General features: G+C 49.9%; 1 protein-coding gene across 6 annotated transcripts; it reads right to left on the bottom strand.

The window, feature by feature from the left end:
* Positions 1–111: 111 nt before the first annotated feature.
* Positions 112–18789, bottom strand: EIF4G1 (eukaryotic translation initiation factor 4 gamma 1). 6 transcript variants are annotated; one of them, XM_081302170.1, is made up of 33 exons: positions 18636–18789; positions 17786–17842; positions 17467–17560; positions 17087–17173; positions 15824–16000; positions 15532–15631; positions 14140–14252; positions 13225–13317; positions 12956–13025; positions 11852–12676; positions 11500–11588; positions 11217–11403; positions 10995–11128; positions 10717–10875; positions 10367–10555; positions 9988–10185; positions 9495–9641; positions 9052–9288; positions 8786–8890; positions 8523–8682; positions 8218–8318; positions 7287–7389; positions 6960–7062; positions 6494–6726; positions 6234–6349; positions 5953–6125; positions 5407–5532; positions 5169–5250; positions 3900–3998; positions 3674–3808; positions 3462–3543; positions 3181–3321; positions 112–742 (listed from the first exon to the last, which is right to left on the bottom strand). In XM_081302170.1, exons 3-33 carry the CDS (start codon positions 17524–17526, stop codon positions 558–560), a joined length of 4809 nt encoding a protein of 1602 aa, XP_081158296.1. In that variant the 5' UTR covers positions 17527–17560; positions 17786–17842; positions 18636–18789; the 3' UTR covers positions 112–557. The 6 variants fall into 6 exon arrangements, with proteins under 6 accessions (XP_081158296.1, XP_081158297.1, XP_081158298.1 ...); XM_081302171.1 differs by having other exon boundaries at positions 10367–10552; XM_081302172.1 differs by lacking the exon at positions 17087–17173.
* Between the last annotated feature and the right edge of the window lie 1145 nt (positions 18790–19934).

The following is a 19934-nucleotide window of genomic DNA, read 5'->3' as shown; positions in this document are numbered from 1 at the left end:
GAGGTGCCAGGTTACAGGTACAATGCTACAGTGCCAGCTCTGGAAAGAAAGATGCCCACCTAACCATATCCCTTCTCCAAAGGGAGCAGGCCACAAAGCAGAGGCAGTGAACTTAATTGAATTCATGTTTAATAATTACAGGCACCGTGCCCCCCCCCTTCCCCCTGCCCAGGCAGCAGCAGGGGTGGTGCAGGGGCTGGGGCATATGCCCCCAGCAGCGAGGACGGCAGTCCCAAGAGTGATTTTCAGAAAATAAAAAAGGACCCCAGGGGCAGGCGGTGGTGCCCTCCCCCCAAGACACACCAAATTTCAAGACTTTATATATAATATATCTCTGTGCCCCAGGGGGAAAGGGACACCTGGCAGCATCCTGGAGGGGGGCCCCAGGCAGCCCCAAGCCATCCTGCCTCTTCAGCCACTTTATTAGCTCAGACACATCGCACTACAGGCACCCACTGCCACCACCGCCGCCGCTGCTGCCGCCCCCCTGCAGTCCAGGCGGCTGGCCGGGCCATCCGCGTGTCCATGGGGCTCCAAGTCCCCAGCCCCACCCGCCCTCAGTTGTGGTCGGACTCCTCCTCCTCGGCCTCACGAAGCCAATTGAAGAAAGCTGTGACAGATTTAAGGGCCACTCCCTTGCCCTGCTGCTCAGCGGGATCCTTGCTGCTCTCCCAGCTGTAGAAGGCGTCCTCCTTCACCACATCCTCATCATACAGGGCATCAAAGAACATCCGAAGCAGGTCTGCAAGCCATCAGGATAGCAGTTAGAAGTGATTGGCCACAGCCACGCTACCCTGTCCCTAGGGATTCCTCTCTGTCCCTAGGGATTTCTATGTTAAACAAGGCCCTGACCTACCACCCTGACATTTGTGTCTTGAGCCTTCCAGAGTGACTAGGCCTGACAGGATGCTAATCTCATGATCTAAGAGACAGGAGTGAGTCAGCCATCGAAAAAAGCTTTACAAATTTGTCCAGCCTCACCTCGGCAGCTTCAAACGTCTCTACTTGTGATATATTTAATGTGGAAAACTACATGCAGAATTGGTACTCCTGGATTTAGGGACTCACAAGTCTACCACAAATGTTAAGGGTATAACCTGGAACATCCACCAGTCCCCACCAAAGATCTTGACCTTCGATCCCCATTTCCTCTTCCTTCCCATGCATCTCCTGAACCCTCTCCAACCTTTACACTTTTGAGGGGTGCTATCTCCTTTGCCAGAAGACCCTTTCTCTTTGTCACTTTCCTAGTAAATCTCTACAAGATTCAAGTACCCCTCCCCCCAATGCTTTAACCCCTTCTCCAGCACTGGCCACTTCAGGGCTTCCTTAAGCACTTTCCACATGACATTGCCTATCTTTCCAAACCAAAGGACATTCCTAAAAAACAGGACGACAGAGTAAGTGAAGTATAGGATCTCAAGTCTCGACTTGAGAAAATCCTAAGAAATCCACAAACTTCTTGTGGACACAAACTCCTCCCACCCCTGTGCTTCAAATCCCATGCACACTCCCTCCCAGAGGACCCCATTTAATCAAAACTATTCACTCTGCCCTCTATATTCAAAAGCCCAAATTTCTCCCAGGTACACAAAGGGCCCCCTTAGAACCACTAATTCATAGCTCAATGTAAGATTCTATCTATACTTGCTGTCTCCCTTTCCCATCTCAGTCATTATATTTCAGTCCTTTCCAACCCAGAGCCTAATTCCTGCGACACCAAATACTGTTTTTGCCAGGGTGACATGTTTTTACATTTCAGAAATCCTTTCAAGTCTGCTCTTACTGAACTCTCTGAAATATGGTAGCATTGTCTTCTACTTCCCTATCCAAAATTATCTTTGTCCACAGGTCATTGCCCTCCTTTAGTCCCGGCCCATTGTCATCCCCAGTGTTTCATCCCAACCCCATTGGGCAATCCTACATCTTCTTGTGACTTACACAGGTACTTATTACTCTATGCTAGGCACCTCACAGATGTGCTTCCTAACCTGGCTACATTCTCCCCAGATGGATCCAAATTCCCGTCTACCTACCTACCATCTCTGAGCTCTGACCCCGGAACACCATGAACTCAACTTGACCCAATGTTTCTCACCCCAGTGGCAGATGGCATCACATTATCACCTCTCCTACTCAAACTACTGTGAGAGCCACTTGTGACTTCCAATCAGTTATGTCCCCCACCCCAGGCCTATGACTAAAAGCTGTCAACTCCATTTCCTAAGTATCTCTTGAATCTGCTCACCCTTTCCCCCACTATCCACTATCACCAGGAAGATGGAACAATGAATGTCAATCTCCTACACTCTCATCCCACTCCAAACCATTATTTCCCAGTATAGCCAATGATCTAAAAAATAAAAATTATTTTCTCCCTTGCTTCAGGCCCTTTGGGCCTTACCTGGCCCTTAGGTAAAATCCCAAAGACCTTGCCATTCACACGGCCCTGCAGGACCCAGTCCCTGTCCATCTCTCCAGCCCCTCCTGCTTCATACCAATTGGTCACTGTGCTCTCCTACACTGGCCTTCCCTTCAGCAGCTCCTCTGTCTCATGTCACATTCCTTCTACTTGAGAATCTACATACACAGTGCCTTTGGTTACGAGGGTCCTCCCTCCATCTGTCTCTTAGCTAATTCCCACTTACCATTCCTCAGACCCCTCTTTTCAATAACTTATACTTGTTACTGACTCCACGCCACCACGGGAACTATGCTAAACTTCCTATGATTACCCCAATGCCCTGACACATATCTATTCGCAGAATGCACAATCTCAGATGTTAACCTAAGCCTCAGTCTCCTTATGTGGAAAATAGGGATAATACCATCTACCCTAAACAACAGTTGTGATGATGAAAAGGAGGCAAGGTTAAGCAAAGCATTTCAGACTTGTGCCAGGTAGAGTGGGACAAAAGATGCTATCATTTATCATCTCTGCACTATTGGCATCTAACAGATAGCTAGGCATAAAGCAAGTAATCAATTAACCTTCAAGGCTGAGAATAAACCAAATTTGTAGGCAAGGAAAAACTATGCAGGGGAAAGTAATCAAACCATCAGGGCATTTTGCTCTCCACTTAATTACCCACCTTTCTTGGTTTGAGTCCCTTCCACAACCACCCCCTGCTATGTGGCAATCCCTCCACCCCACCTCTGTCCCTGCAGCCTGGCTCTTACTGGCGGGCTGCTCTAAGGTCACTACAAGGGCTTGGAGGGCATAGAGCGCTTGCAGCTCCTTCTGCTCATCACATAGGTATTTCTGTAGCAGTCTTGCTCGTGCTTTCAGCACTGCAACATCCACTCGGAGAGGAGTCTCAACTATAGGGAAGAAGAAGGGATAAGTGGAACAATGCAGCCTTAGAGTGGTTCAGCCCCAGGAGGCCAGACTGAAATCCTTTTCCCTCCCTTTTATCCGTGAGGCCCACCCTTTTCCCTGCCATCTCCCTGGCTTCTCTTACAGATAATTGCAGAATAGCAGACAGTTTTCATAAGGGCTCGAACTAATGTGTTGGATGCTATCTGTTGCTCACTCAGGTTGGCCTGTGCAGGAAAAACAAATGGCCCATAAGTTCTGACTTGTTGCCCCTCAGTCTCCATGCTTGCCATCCTCCACCCCACCACAAGAAATGCCTTTCTTCTATCCCTCCCCCAATATCCAGGAGAAACATACGTCTATCCAGTCGAACACCCGCTGGTTACTGCTACCCTCCTTTAGCAGCTTCTCCAGCTGCCTGCTCAGCTCCTCGAAGGGGAGTGCCCTCTGGCCAGGGCTTTCTGACTCCTCTCCTAGGGTATACTCCACCTTCTGCAACCAAATATGCCCCGTCAAGAGATCAGATGAGGGAAGAAGATGACTAGATTCAAATGCTAAAATTAATGTTTTAACAGCCCCAAACCTGTTCAGCGACAAATGCACCAATGTCCTGGCCTTCGGGTAGAAATTCTTTCCAGCTGAGTCCAGCCTCTCGCCAAAGCATCCCTACCTTTTTGGGACCCTGGAAAACATAAGAACAACTAAGCAACCTTGTATCTCTCCAAAGATCCAACAGCTCCAAAACAGACATCCAACAAATATTCACTGAAAGCCCACTAGGTATCTACTAGGAGCTAAGGATGCCACAAAGGTAACACTTAGGCAGAGCCCTTCCATGCCTTCAGTCTAGTGCAGAACACAGCTGTCAGTCAAATATGCAAGTTACATTTAAAAAAAGAAAAAACAACCTCACGCATCACTACAGTGTTATGATGCTAGGGTGGGGGAAATGATTTAAGCCCCAAGGAAAAAACATCAACCAGCTTTTGCAGGATTCTCATTACTGAATCTTAAAAATCCAAATGCCTCACTCTAGTGTCTTCCATTCTTACCTACATTTCTCTTTTTTTGATACAGCTTGTCATTATCCCAAGTAACAAATGTGTGCTTACAGAAAGATAACTTGTAACACAGTATGCCTACTTGTTTCCTAAATTCAGAAAATGTTAGAAGTCCTCACAAAATGAACAGTCTGAGTCCTTTTCAATCTAGTCTCACTCCTCCAGTTTCCAGGTAGCTGAACTCCTCTGCAATTGCATATCCCAGCTTCTCACTACCACTAAGTACCACACCCAACTTGCCTTTCTCCATCTTTTCGCCTTTATATTCGTCAGTCACCAATTAACTTTCAAAAGCAGCTTCAGCGCCTTTCAAAGAAAACCTTCCGTCGTGAACACTGGCAAATACTTAGCAACCTCACAATACTTAAGATACTCCTTTTTCAACTACTGTTTCACTCTCCACCATACACTGTGGCTTTTAATAAGCTGTCATTTCTTACCTTTTCTCTACCAACTAGTGTTTCATAACTGCATTTCACTCATTGCTGTATCCCCAGTGTTCACTAGGTTGTAAATATTCAAAGGAATGCTTGTTGAATGAATGAATGAATCAATCAACAACAGTGTAGAATCTTACACTGCTATTTTCTTTGGCGTTCTCCATAACTCATGATAGAAACTATATGAAGGAGAATGCCCACCTCAATCAACATTTCCTCTCTCAGATACCAACATGGTCCTGCCATCACCAAAACTCTAGCCCAAGAAAGGACCATGTGGATTCACAGCCACAGGGAGTAGCAAAAACCATACAGAAATCATGCATACCACCCAGTAAGAGGCCCACTCACCATGCTTTTGCATAGAAGGCCCAGGATCTCCAGCAACAGGGAAGTAGCTTTGCCTAAAGGTCTCAGAGGCTTTGTAATCTCCCTATAAAAAGAGAAAACCCCAGTGATGACAGCTTCTATGGCCTTCTCACCACCACTCCATCCCTCTCCAAATATAGCCATCCAACCTATCACAGCTCCCTCCCTTCCGCCTTTCCTACAGTCTCTACCTTCCCTGAATTCCAAGGGGGGGACTTACCTGAACAGCTCTCCCATAGGTATCCCACCGTCCTGCAGAATGGGCGTTACCAATTCTGCCAGGTAAAGCCACACATGGGGGATGTCAATTTCCATGTCCTCAGCCAATTCCAGGATTTCATACAGCCTGCAAAGGGAATTCAGTCAGGCCATCCTGGATAAGACAGCCCAGACCCCCACTCTGCTTCTGGGTTAACATAGCATGAGTTAAGTATCAACTTATGGTACTCTCCATGAACATTTTCTAAGAGAGTTTATCTCAAGCTAAGGTCACCTTCTTGTCCTTGGATGCCTCACCAACCTCAAAGCAATGTTGACCAAGATAGTTGAACCTACATTGTTTTGAGACAAGGTCTTACTATGTTGCCCAGACTGGCCTTGAACTTGCATCTCCTGCCTCAAACTCCAGAGGAGCTGGGATTATAGGCGTGTACCACCATGCCCAAATGGGCCTACACCCTTAAACACAAAGTTCCAGGGGTCCCAACAAAGGGAAAAGAATTTATGGGTATATGAAATATGAGAGGCCCACAGAAGTTGGTCATACCCTTGGTAGTACTGGGCAGTAGAAAGGTGCCCAGCGCAGAGCAGCTGGTGCAGCAGCCGCCCCATATGCTCACGAGCAATGGTGCTACGCTCCAGTGTGGACTCAATGCCATGCCGCACAAAGATGAACAGCAGAGAGGGTGAGGCCAGCTCCTGCACACACTGCACTGCCTCCTAAGGGGCACAGGGAGAAAGCAGTCAAGCCTGGTCCAAACCCTGCACCCCCATATGCTCCCACCCTACCCACCTGGCAACAGCTCAAGCCCACCCCCCACTGCTGACCTTCATGTCATTGAGATGGAGATATTCCTCGATGATGGCCTTAGATTTCTTTTCCAGCTCCTCCTCAGAAAGTGAGGCCTTCGGGCTCACCGGGGGTAGGGTGGCTTCCCGCTTCACTGAGGGGTGGGGGGAGAACACAGATCCCAGATTCTTTAGTTCTAGTCTTCTTAGCAAACAGGGCCTGGACCTCCTGAGAGATAGGGACCAGATAGTCCCACACTAGCCAACACCCTTTCTTCTCCATTCTCCCAGCCCCTCACCAGCATCTCGCCCACGGTCCCGATCCTCTGTGAAGCTAGCTGCCTTGCGTAGTCCCTCAGGCTGGGAGGGCCGCTCTCTACTCCGCTCCTCCACTTCTTTGCTGAAACTTCTCTTAGTGGCAGGTGTCCGTGCTCGATCAAGTCGGTCCCCACGTTCACCTCCTCGTTCACTCCGCTCTAGTCTATCTCCCCGGTCCCCAGTTTTCTCACCTCGTTCCCGGCTCAAGCTACTCCTGGAAGAAAGAGAGGCACACTGTCTCTTACCTGTACTGCCAGGAACACACTCATGTAATTATCCAACATGCTGAGCAACTGCTGGGCCTCTTTGATGGCATCAGGAATGTGCCTTAAACTTAACCAAGGGCTTGGAGCATTACAGGTGAGAAACTCCCAGGTTGGGGAAAACAAGAAAAACCCACTCATAGTATTTTCAATGTCAAGAACAAAGACCTCTAGAAAATCTCACCTCTGCACCACACGTCTGTTATCTGTGCTCTCTGTGGGTACTGCTTGTTGAAGGGCTGAGAAGCGATTCAGTGTACTAGTAGCTGGGCGAGCAGCTTCTGAAGCTGGGGAGGCAGAAAACCTGGATTAAAATCTCCACTTTCTTGCATTTTCTCTCCAACTTGCCAGTTTTAGAGCACTCAAGTCCAGGCTGAGAAAGCAATTAAACATCTAGCACCACCTATATGCCTCCTACATACCTAACCACTCATATAGGTATAGGTAAGGCTCTGCCATCAAGAGAGCTTAGATTAATAACCACTCAGCTCCTTATAGTGGGCTTCCATACCTGCATCTGAGGGCTTGGCTCCTGAGCCCCCACTGCTGCCCTTGCCCCAGCTCAGTCGCCCTCCAGGTGCAAAGAGCTGGTTGTTGGAATCAATGGAGCCAGGCTGCAGAAGAAAAGGGAGTAGAGAATCTTGGGTCTGACCTGGCCAAAGTTCTTGGCCAGTACCACCACACACAGCCACACCAGTAGTGAATACCCCAGATCAGGGGTCAGGCAAACTTTCTGTAAAAGGCCAGAAAGCAAAAAATTTACTTATATTATTTGGCTTTGTAAGTCAGAGTCTCTATTGCAACTACTCAATTCTGCTACTATAGCATGAAAGCAGTCCTGGATGACATTTAAAAGGAATGAATGCGGCTATATTCCAGCAAAACTTGTGTGTGTGTATATATACACATTATACATGCATCAGGAAATGGAGATTGAACCCAGGGACACTCTACCTGAGCTACATCTCCAGCCCATTTTTTTCATTTTTTTTTTCTTTTAAGATGGGGTCTTGCTAAACTGCAGAGGTTGGCCTTGATCTTGAGATCCTCCTGCCTCAACCTCCCAAGCAGTTGGAATTACAGGAGTGCACCACCATTCCCAGCACAATTAAACTACAGACACTGAAATTAAAATTTTATGTAATTCCTGTCATGAAATACTACTTATTTTTTTATTTTTCTCAACAATTTAAAAACATAAAAACTATTCTTGTCTCATGGGATATACAGAAGCAGGTAGTGGACCAGATTTGGCATGTGTTAACAGTTTACCCAGACCAATGTGAATAAATCCCTAGGAGTTAGTGGTTCTGTCTTTAACAATCTAAACAGTGAGTCTAAAAACTCAGCAGCTACCTCTCCCATCATACAAAGATCCAAACCTGAGCTTGATGGCTTGCTGATCCCTCTTTACCCTCCACCCCACGAGCACATACCCATACCTTTGTGATCTTGGTGAGTCGTGAAGTGTCAATGGGGCGGCTGCCTTTGCTGATAGGAACTGTGTTCCAGCCACCATCATCCACAAGTGGAAGGCCACGGCCTGGGACAAAAAGGGGGACATACAATGAATAAATCCTAGTAGCCCCTTCCCCTTGGGCCACCTTAAGCCTCCCTTCCTCAGATCCTCAGTTCCATCATGGGGTCTCAGTGGCCCAGACACGTGGCACTAACAAGAAGTCATCAGCGGAAAGAATAACCCCTCAGTCCCTTCCTGCCCATTCCTTCGTCCTAGCCTCCAACTCACTAATGGGTGGGCCTGGAGGGCCACCCCGACGCTTGTCGCTGCCCTTGGCCATGAGCTGCTGCACTTTGATGTGTTCCCGATGCTCTTCCATCTCAGCCTCCTTGTGGATCTGGTCAATTGTCTTAGGACCCTGATCCCCTCGGCGTGGCACCCAGTTACTCTGTGAAGAGGAAGCCAGTTGTAATTTTATTAGGAAGGGCCAGATGGTAGTATTAAGAACTGGGAGTAGCAGACTGGTGGTAGCAAGGAGGGAACACTCATACCTGTCGCAGATCTAGCACATCCTGTAGCATGAAGCGGATGCGAGATGATGTCTTCTTTTCTTTAATGATTTTTTCCATCTGGTTGAAATATTGATCCATTCGGGGCTAGGAAGAAGCAAAGAGATCAGGTCAAGAACTTGTAATAAATACCTCCCCTTCCAATGCTGTGGCTCAGCAGCACAGACCCACCAAACTAACAAGAATGTCATCAGTGGACTAGGCCGCACATGCTTCAGCCTTCCACTTTCACACTGAAGTGCCCCTACCTTGGCTTTTGCAAAGTCCAGGTCTTTGCCAATGGTGGTAAGCAAACGACAGAGGCATTCCAGGGACTCTTCATCATGGTTCTTGAGTAGTTTGACCACACAATCATGCATTATAGCCTCCGTTAACATCTTCAGCTTGAACAACTCCCCAATAAACTTTATATTCCCTAAAGAGCGCCGCCGGGCTATGTCCCGAGCCTCTTCCAACTCTTCCTTCAGGCGTCCCCGTTCCTCTGCCTGCCAGTCACAGCACAGGAATCCATTTCAAAAAGATACCAGACATTTGGCTAAAACTCTTCTCTACTACATGTATATCCAATAAAGGCAGAGATCCACCTATCAAGGATGTCAACAACCCCCCTTCCTTATCCCCACCCAAATTCTACAACCTACTAGCACCTGGAGGGTAGTAATTAATTTAATTTAAAAGTAGGTTTTCTCACCGTAGCAGCTTCATCCATCTCTTTTTGTTTTTTTTCAAACACTTCGTCATCATCCTTGTCTTTCTCAAATTCTTTCTGACATCGATTTAACAGCAGTTTTCGGAAGTTCACAGTTACCGTTGGCTTTTCTGTAGTGGGCACTTTCAGCTGTTATGTCAAAGAGAATGTCACACTCAGACCTGTCCAGGGCAAGGAAGGTCAAGAGTCGTCTTCTTCTTAATATATTTGTTTGGTTGTAATTGGATACAATACCTTTATTTATTTTTACACAGTGCTGAGGATCAAACCCGCGAGCACTGTACCACTTAGACAAAACCCCAGCCCCAAGACCAAGAGTTTTTAACCACCTGACCCGGAAGACCTCTGACCCTGACTCTGCCCCTTCCTGGCTGCCATCAACAGCACAGACAAGAGGGGAACCCAGAAGCTAGACTCTAGAAGCCTTGATAAGAAGTTAGAAGATGATGAGATTTAGAAAACAGTGGAAACTAACCGCCATGAGGCAACGGCACATGTTGGCATAGGCCACAGAGAAGTTGGGCTCTGAAATGGCCTTCTCAAAGATAAGGTCAATGACCCCTTTGAGGCGTTCCTCCGTGTCAATGGCCAGCTGTGTCACCTGCTTCATAAGCTGTTGGAACATCTGGGGTGTCAGCTTATTCAGGATGGAGCGTACCCTGCGGAACAGGTCCTGTAGGGAAGAAGGGACAGAGAAGTCACAGTTCCAGTGAGGTTCTGAGACAAAGGCTGCTAGGAAGGACATGAGAGAATGGGGGGGGAACAGAGTTAGGTACTAGTGGTCAGTATGAGAGCAAAGTGGGCTCAGATCTCTGAAAGCAGGAATAGAGACCAACAGCAGGACTTGCCAGTACCTGGGTTTTGCTGCCATCAGCATCTTCTTCACCACGATCCTTATCAGCCGCTGTCCGCTTGCTGCTGGGTTTCCAGGCCTTCTCTGCTTTGTTCAGTTTTATATCTTCAGTCATCAACACGGTGGCAATGATTTTTCGTGGTTCCTTTCGGGGACCCTGCTGAGAACGCCTGGGCCCCAGACCAGCCTGCTAAGCAAGGGATTAGGACAAGTAAAGATACAAAGTCCAGAAGCACAACACATGACCCCGATACCACACATCTCCAGGGCAGACTTCTCCCCATCCCGCGACAAAACACACCTGAGACCCTGACACCTTGCCCATCTGCCTCTTTAGCTAGCCCCACTCACCGGCCCTCGGGGCAGCTCCCCACCTGGCCCACCCCTTGGGGGCCCACGATTGCTAAGGGCTGGTCGGCCAAAGTTGGCAAAGGATGGAGTGAAGTCTGGACCACAATTTATGCCAGGTAGCCTGGAGGGATCCAGCGATCGAAGTGGTGTTTTATTGGCCTGCAAAGAACACAAAGAAGGTCTCAAAAGCAGCCGGAGATTACTGACTATTCTTTCTGAGCCTCAGGCTCCTCTTCAGTCCATCTCAAACTTACCCTCCTCCCCATCAAACCACCAACCTTGTCAAGCACCACATCAGTAATATGGGGCAATCCCTCCGGCTTCTGCATACTGGCAAAGATGAATTGAAAGCCAAGCAGGAACTCACGGTCATAGCGCTTTTTCTCCTCAAGATTCAGAGGCTTCCACTGATCTGCAACAGAAGATGCATCAGTCATATTTCTGTCTCCTATGGCCCTGACAAGAACAATCAGTCATTCTCAACACTTCCTTCAGTATACCTGATCTGTATTCATATTTCTGTTCCCCAGGTTGGATGTTCTCAGCATTGTGGATTTTGTCCTCCTTTGAGTCCCAAGTCTCATCTGTTTCCTCAGGTCGTGGGGGCACACTGCTACCCTCAGACTCTGGACCTGGATTATTGCCTACGGGAGGCTGATTCTCCACCTCTGGTACTGCTGGGTTTACCTGTAACCATACAACACCCAGTTTGGGTTGCAAAATAACCACTGTTTCATACCCAAACTCTATCCTCCCCCTTCCCCTATTAGCTGCTTTCCTTACCTCCTTGAAGGCATCCAGAAGGTCTCCCACAGCCTCCTTCTTATTGAGCTCCTTAATTTTCCGTCTCCTCTTTGGCACGGATACTGCCACTTAAAAAAAAAAAGTGGGAATAACTTAAAGAGTACCCCAAACCCATGGAAAAAATACAAAGTAATCACAATACAATCCTTTCTCTTCCCAACCCACCCACTCTAGGCTCACAAGTTTTAAAAGTTCTTATTCTAGCTTTTAGGTTGGTTCAGTCACAGGGCTTCCATAACCCAGAGGATCTGCCCAAATGGGAGGTCATCAATGAAGAGAAGAGCTCCACCCTGCAGCTTGCCCCACCTCCACCACCCAGCCAACACCTTACCTTGAGTGGCTGCTGGTGCCTCCAAATTCTGGGACAAGTGGGCTGGGACAGGGGCACTCTCTGGAGGGAGGAGTTCCTCTCCTCCCTTCTCATTCTCAGCTTCTCCTTCTTCTTCTTCCTCTTCTTCCTCCATTTCCTCCTCCTGAGCAGAGGAAATAGCTGGAGGAGCCGAAGCTGGAGAAGCTGAAGCAGCAGAGAGGATGGTGGGGGAAGCCACTGATACGGTAACCTCCTTTGCCTGCTCTTCTGGCTCACTAACTGGGCTTAAGTCCACAGCTGGTGGCGAGGGGGCTCCATTGAGCAGTTCCTCAGGTTGGGCAGTTGGAGCAACAAGCACAGGAGATTCGGAAGGGCAAGCCGGAAGAGGGGGAGGAACAAGCTCTGGACTTGATTCCACCTCTGGTTCCAGATCCTCAGATGGGACCATGCCATTAGGCTCATGAATTTCCAACTTGTGAGATGCCAGGGGAGTGGGAACCTGGAGAGGACTGGAAGCGAACTCAGATTCTGGAACTGGTTTGCTAAGTGTCACTTCCACTTCCAGTATAGGTTCAGCAAGAGGAGTGGGTTCTGGAGAGAGGCAGTATGGCTCCCCAGTTTCACGGGAAATAGGAGTAGATTCTTCTACAGACATCTGTATCATCCCCGTTGTCATAGTGTCCCCAGAAATAGAAAGGACTCCGAGATTAGGCTCAGACCCCGGTTCCAAGATTGGGGGGGGTGATGGGGTTGGAGAAGGTGATGAAGGCTGGGATTCTGAAGGGCTGTGCTCTGGGCCAGGCAGACCTGACCGGCCCCCAATGATTGCTCCCTGCGACCGGTCATCTGCACCACAGGAAGGAAGAATGAGTATCTGAAGCCAAGTCCTTCAGTTATTACTTCTCCTCCTACCCAGAACACTCCTAATTGAACATTTCCATCTCACCCTTCAAACTTCACATTGAAATTATTTCCCCTTCTCATCTAAAATACCACCCACCCTTGAATCTACTACCTAAAACCTCATTCTTCTTTAGTACCCAGTTCAAGTCAATCCACCTTCCTGGAATTTCCAATTGCTACACTCTATTTCCCATAAAAGCTCCTTCCCACTGGCTTTCTTACCTGGCCGGACAATGACAGCAACCTGGGGCGTCTCCCCATTAGCTTGAGGCTCCTGACCACCTCCCGCCGTCTGCAGGACACAAAGGGTTACCAAGTTTGCACTGAACAATCCCACAACCCTTCTTTACTAGGCCATTTCTACTTTAACGCTGCCTAGAAATTCAGGAAAGCAGGGAAACAAAACCCTTCAGGAAATACACAAGGTACTTAGGAGCTCAAGATAGAAAAGTCATTCCAGTCAAGGTATCACTCAAAAAAGGAGGCAGTACCTGGGGAGGGGTGGGTGTGGAGGCAGTGCGGGCCCCTGACATGATCTCCTCAGTGATATCCTTCCCTCCTTGGTTTGGATCTCGAATTCGAATCTGGGGAAAAGAAAGCTATGGAATGAGCGGGAAGCAGGAGGAGCCCACCTCTCCACCCGCCCCACTCCTAAGACTCTGGGCCAACCCCCCACCCCCTACTGGGCAGTAGGTGGGTGGGTGCCAGAAACCCCATGAGTTCTACTGTCAACCCATCCAGCTGCTCTTGCAGTCCCTGCCCTAGCCCCCACCCCTAAGAGACCCTTGACCTCACAGAGCAGCCCTGTACATCACAATGCCCCTCCCTCCCTCACCTCTGCCCTGGCCAGCAGTCCCCAAGTCAGTGGCTGCACACCCTGGGGCCCAGGACCCCCATCTAGCACCCAGCTGGCTCACTTGTGGCTAGTCGGCCTGATCTCTGGGGGCAGGGCCCAGATCCAGTGGGTGGAGCCAGGGTGACTCAGCGGCTTCCCCAGCCCTGGCACCCTATTCTGGGCACCACGCCCAGGGCTTGAAGACTAAGCAGAGGCGGAGGCCTCCAGAGCTTCCAGGACTAGGGGGTGGGGGGGGGTGGGGCCACGGAAAACAAACCATTTCCAAGACAAGCCATCAGAAACCCAAAACCAAGCATAGTTCTTATGAACCCCCTACCAGAGCCCAAGTCTCATGGGAATTTCCCTGCTAGCCACTTCAGTCTTCCCATGAGTTAAGTCTACACTAAGGTACCTTAGTACCTTACAAAGAACCTGAACATTCTGTGACCCCCCCCCCACTCTCTCTGCATACTATCAGTTGAAGACCTTTTTTAAGTTCTTGCTCCCACAGGCACAATGTCCCAGCGGTGCTAGAGTTCTCCCTGTCCCAGAGTCCCCTGCAGCTACTCACCGTTTTACGCTCCCTCTTTGGAGCAATCTGGGGTGGCTGGTTCATCAAAACTGGGGCGGGGGCCACGCCAGCAGGAAACTGCTGCACACCTTGGGCTGGGTAGTAGGCGCCAGCTTGGGGGAGGGGGACAGAAAGAAAGAATGGTGGCAGCGTCAAGGCCCAACTATATACTAATGCCTGCTTGAAGACTTCCCACCTCCAGAACCTCTCATCACCCAAGCCAGCCCCTTGCCCTGCCCCGCCCTCCTCCCCCAGGGAATTAGGTGTCTGTCAAAGCTGGGGAACCAGTCTGAACCGCGTTTACAAGAATTCCTAATACTGACACATACACGCAAACACACGCACGCACGCACGCGCACACACACACACACCCCTTGTAGGCAGACACTCCTTTCCCACCACACACTAGCTACCTGAAAGTCTCTATTCTATTCCACAAGGGACTCCATGTAAGCACTCTAGCCCCAACAATACGCACACATATACTGTGAAGCCGAAAAAGAATCAGCTCTTTGGCTGGGAATGAGAAATAAGAGATTTGCTAACTCTGTGTTCAACTCAACCTAAGTCCAGTTCTAGCATCCTGCCCCTTTGCAGGGGGAAAGGAAACAAACACACAAAAAACAGTATGAACTGGGTTCAGGATAAAGACAAGTTAATTCCTCAAAGCAATGGTCTCCCAAACAATGGTCTCCAAAATGAGATGTATCTGTAATCTCATCCATAATTTCCACTTTTTTTCAACGACTGCCACAGTGTTACTTAAATTAGCCATAGGTATACACAAACACAACTATACATGCATTAAAGATACATACTCAAAATTTTTCCTGGTAGAAAAAAATTTTAGAAACCACTGGCATAAAGAACACACTAATCCTTTCCTAGAACATAAATAAAACACATCCACAAAAACCTCCCCAAATCATACTATATGCCAACCCCTAACCAAAGAAGGAGTATCACAAGGAAAGTCCACTAACAGATTCTGGAGCTGGAACCAAACCCTACGTTTTTTTTTTAAATTTCTTTTTGTAGTTGTAGATGGACAGAATGCCTTTCTTTCTCTTTTTTTTTTTCTTTTTAATGTCGTGCTGAGGATAGAACCCAGTGCCTCACACATGCTAGGCAAGCGCTCTGCTGCTGAGCTACAGCCCCAGCCCCCAAACCCTACATTTCTTGACATGGAGACTTCAATTCTGTTGGCAGAGGATCAAATCTCCCCCCACCCACCAACACCAGTTAAATATTGAGCACCAATCCCTACCACCTATTAGCCCTATTATATTTAGACCAAAAGCCATGCCTAGGAAGGATCTTATGCTTTAGAAAGCAATAAATCAATTTGGATGCTTTCTAGGACATTCTCACCTGACTTCTTCCCCCGCTTACCGTAAGTCCCAAACTCAGTGGGGCTTGCACCGGGATAGAAGCCTGGAGCTCCTGGCTGCACAGGGTACTGCTGTGTCGGGACAACATATGTGGAACGCCCCTAGTGGGGGATGGGGAGGAAGAGGGAAGAGGAATTGAGGGGAGCTTACCAGCACCATATCAGACTATAATGACAAAGTAAAACAATCAGTTCCACCCCTGGAGAAGAGATGGGACTAGAGGGTCAGGGTGGGAGAAGTAAGGATTGGGGTACAAGGTCTGTGGCTTACTGACACCAAACTTCCAGCCTCACCTGTCCAGGGATGTAGTAGGCCCCCTGGGAGGCTGAGTAGGAGATCTGGGAAGGGATCATCATTACTTGGGATCCAGCGGGGTAGACATGGGCAGCTGGGCCAGGGCGGGCGGGGGCTGCACTCTGCACTCGGGTGGCTGCACTGCTTGGGGGCTGGGCCCGGCTAGGGTAAAAGTGCTGTCAGGAGGGAAGAAAGCAGTTAGCATCAGGAAGGGGAGGAACTTGAACAGCAAAATTAGCACTCTACAATGTCTCTGTACTCTGGAGAGAAGTACTGTGGGCTTCAGAGCATGGAGACCAATCCTTCCAAAACCCACTTGATCAGCTAAGGGTTAACTGGCCTCTTGTACTCACTCATACCCTCCAAATTCAGATGAACACCTTGCATCCATGTGTATATTTAATTACTCACTGCCATGCATACTCATGTCGCCTCCACCAGACTACCCCTCTGCAGAGGATTCCTAACAAACAGATGCATCATGCCTAAAGTAAGGCCCTTTCAGGCAACACACTCCCCAGCATGCACTGTTCCACCTAAGGCACTGAGCAGCTAACTGCTAACATGCATGTCTCCCAGTTTCCAGATACTCATTCTTCAATATTTAGCCCCTACATGCATAACTCAGCTCAAACTCAAGACCTAAACAGCAAATAAGTGCCCACCCTAAAGACCCCCCAATTTGTGTCTAGCCCCTAACTAGATAGAGGGCAGGGTTGAGATCAGGAGACAGTCCAGGATTAGGAAAGGGGTATTACCTGCAGAGACCTGAATCCTCCCTGAGAGCACATGGGGATAGGAAAGAAGAGAATTATCCCCAAGGTGGTGGGGGCAAAATGAAGGAGGTAGGAAAGAATCCTACTTAGTGAGGAAGAACTTCGGGAAGAGATAAAGGCAAAAACTAGCTGGAATGTTTTTCTCAACACAGTCCAAAGAAAAATAGGAAAGGAGAACAGAGCAATAGCAACCTCCCAGGAAAAGGAAATAGGAAAGCAAGAGTTGGCAGCAGGGCCCATAGCACTGTCCCCAATCTCACGCATAATCTCACCCCAATAATGCCACCCTCACCAACTACATACTTCCTCAAGGGACCAGTCACCAAAATCAATAGCACAAAATGCAGAGCCAGATGAAAGAACACAAAGCAACTGTCAGGAAGTTGGGGCCAGGTACACAGCTTCCAGTTTCCATCCTAGGCCCAAATTTGCAGAAGCTTTCCAGTTTCCACCCAAGCCCCCTACTCCCCTCCCAAAGCCCCTCACCTGGCGGGGCTGAGAAGGCGTGTTCATTTGTGTTGCTTGTGGCGTACTGAACACCACCGGTGCTGTCTGCCCCGGGGGAAACGCTGGCTGAAGGGGGGAGACCAGAGTTCAGCAAGAGGGGAAGCCCGGTTGGGGCTGAAACCCAAGCTGGTGAAATAAGGGGAGCAGATCTGCGGCAAGAGCCTCAGCAGTCTACATACCCCCTCCCTGTGACAGCCCCCAGGGACAGCCATGGGCCCTGTCTCAGTTTGGCAGCAGACAGCTGCACTTTGCCCTGACACTGATGGGGCTGGGAAAATCCAGAGGTTGAAACCTGCTCCTGTCGGACTGCCTGGTCTCCCCCACCCCCATCCCAGTCCTGCTAATTCCTCCCTAATTACCTGTGGGAGTCCAGGGGATGGGGTGGGTGGGGGGCCTGTGGGCTGTGGAGCTTTGTTCATTTCATTTGGTGCCACATCAGGGTCCCCCCAGCACCTGTTAGGAAAGAGTGGAGCTTGGAAAAGGGAAGAGACCCAAGCATAAAGCAAATTGAGTGGGGTAAGGGTTGAAGCAAGGGCTGGGTTCAACACGGAGCCCAGGAGGTGCCAAGGGAGTGAAGGAGCAGAAAAGATTCAGCCTGTGTCCCCACCAACATGTTGTCAAACACGCATCACATCCAACCCCACACCCGGGCCCTGCTGAAACAGCCCCCACACTCACCCCCTCGGTAAAGAATAAGTCCACGGTGCGGCCTACAGGTTCTGGGCATCCGAGGGCCTGGGGTTGGGAGGTGAGGGGTATCAACCTGGCTCCGCGGGGCCCAAGACCAACCAGACCGGAAATTCCAGGTCTCGCTGGCACCAGGCTCCCGGATCACAAACGGAGCAGGCTGCTTCGGCCGTGGTGTCCCCACCCCCCACCACCCGGGGACACACAAGGTATCCCTGCCGCGGGGGCACCCGCGCGGAGCCAGAGGCGAAGCCTGCCGCCGCCCAGGAGTGTAGGCCAGGAAGGGCGGGAGTCAGGCCCTAAAAGGCCAGGCGGGCGGCGGCCACAGAGAAGCCAGTTTCAGGCAAGTGAGGGTCGGCCTGGAAGGGCGGGCGGGGCTGGGGGCTCCTCCCTGCCCGCCGCCGCCGCCTCCCTCCCCTGCGCCCTCCTTGCGCAGCGCCGGCCAGTGCCAAAGAACAACGTGTCACTTCCCGGCGGCCCGGCCGCGAAGGGGGGAGGGGGCGACAGGCCAGGAGCCGCCGTGCTTGTGCCCGCAGGCTGCCGGGCCTCCTCGGGTCGGGTGGAGATGGCATATCGCTTCCAGCGAGCCGGGCGCCCTCCCAGCCCGCAGGGCCCGCACGGTTCGGCCCCGCGCTCCCCCACCCCCACTCGCTGCCAGGCCGGGCCAGGCAGGGCACACGTGGGCCGGGGATCGGGCCCCGGCGGGCCGGGGCCCGGGTTTGGGCCTTGGGGCCAGGGCGCCGGGGCGGCGGCGCAGGGTGGCCGGTCCCGGCCCGGATGGCGGCGGATGCGGGGGGAGGGGGTGGGGGGGCCGGGTCGAGCCCGGACATGGCGGCTTTACCTTCAGTCTCCTTCAGTCCGCGCGGCCGAGCCCCACGCAGCCGCACAGACGTAGTCCACAACCATTTCCGGCTCCCCGCACAGATCCCGCTCGGCGGCCACCGCTTCTCCGCAGGCGCAGCCGGCGCCCCCACGTGACCGGCGCCGAGGGCGGAGCCGCGCCGGGCGCCCAGCGCCGGGGAGCACATGGGATTTGCCCCGCCCCGTCACGTGACAGCTACTACCCGCCCCCGTGTCCCCTTCCGAACTCTGGAACTCCCAGACCGACCCCTTTCTCTGGCTGTTTGGCGGTTCTTTAGTTCATTCATACTTTGCGCAAGCATTTATTCAGTGCATACTAAGTGCTAGGCGAGGTGTCAACCCGGAGTTGAGAATACTAAAATTAAACTTGGTGCTGGGTAAGTAAATTATGGTACAATACTTATTATGCAGCCTTTTAAAATGGTGTACATTAGATCATTGAAAGGCTTCACAAAAGAAATTAAATGTTACCCTAAAAGAATTGAAACATTCTAACTAAAGAAGTAACTTGAGTAGCCTCGTTGTTTACAAAAATCAGCCACTCCTACGGAGGGGCAGAAGTCAGTCATGAAAAATTCAGAATAAGGACAGAAGCAGCAACTGCGAGACCTTTGCCAGACAGCCAAATATTGGAGATCAGAAGGGACAGTCCTAAAGTGGAAAACGGTACTGGGAGTCAGCTTTCTTGGGTTTTAATTCAAGCTCCATTACTTATTACCTAGCTGCATGCCTATTGCCTACTTACTATCTGTTGTAAAATGGAAAGATGTGAAACTAATCTGGCTCATGTCCTGAGCTTTTTAACCACTGTGCTTTTTCTCACAATGGTAACATCCACTCTTGGATTGTGAGGATTAAAGGAGTTGTAATTTCATGTGAAAGTGCTTAAAACAGCGCTTTGGTAGGTAGTTAGCAAAGGGTATCCTTCCCACCGTTTTCAGCACCAATGGTGAACTGGTCACTTAGTATAAGTGAGCTGTGTGATCTACAAAAAAATAGTCTACTATTCTTTCCGCTGTATATGAAGGGCACCTAGACCTTACACTAATGCCCACTTTTTTTTTCTACTTTTTCTCCCTACTTTTTTTGCTAAGCAAACTATTAAATAAAAACCAATTACTGTGTACCAAATAAATGACATGTGTGGCATGACACCACACGTCCCTCAATCCATTGCTAAATCAGAAACCACTTTCTTGAACTTGTCAGAACAAGGTACTAAGGCAACTTTACCTAATCACCCCTACAGGCATCTCAGATTGCAAATGGCCAGATAAGA

This window comes from Spermophilus citellus, assembly GCF_964194105.1.
Source record: "Spermophilus citellus genome assembly, chromosome: 7".
NCBI lineage: Eukaryota > Metazoa > Chordata > Mammalia > Rodentia > Sciuridae > Spermophilus > Spermophilus citellus.
Note: the sequence above shows the minus strand (reverse complement) of the source record. Positions and strands in the feature narration are given on the sequence as shown.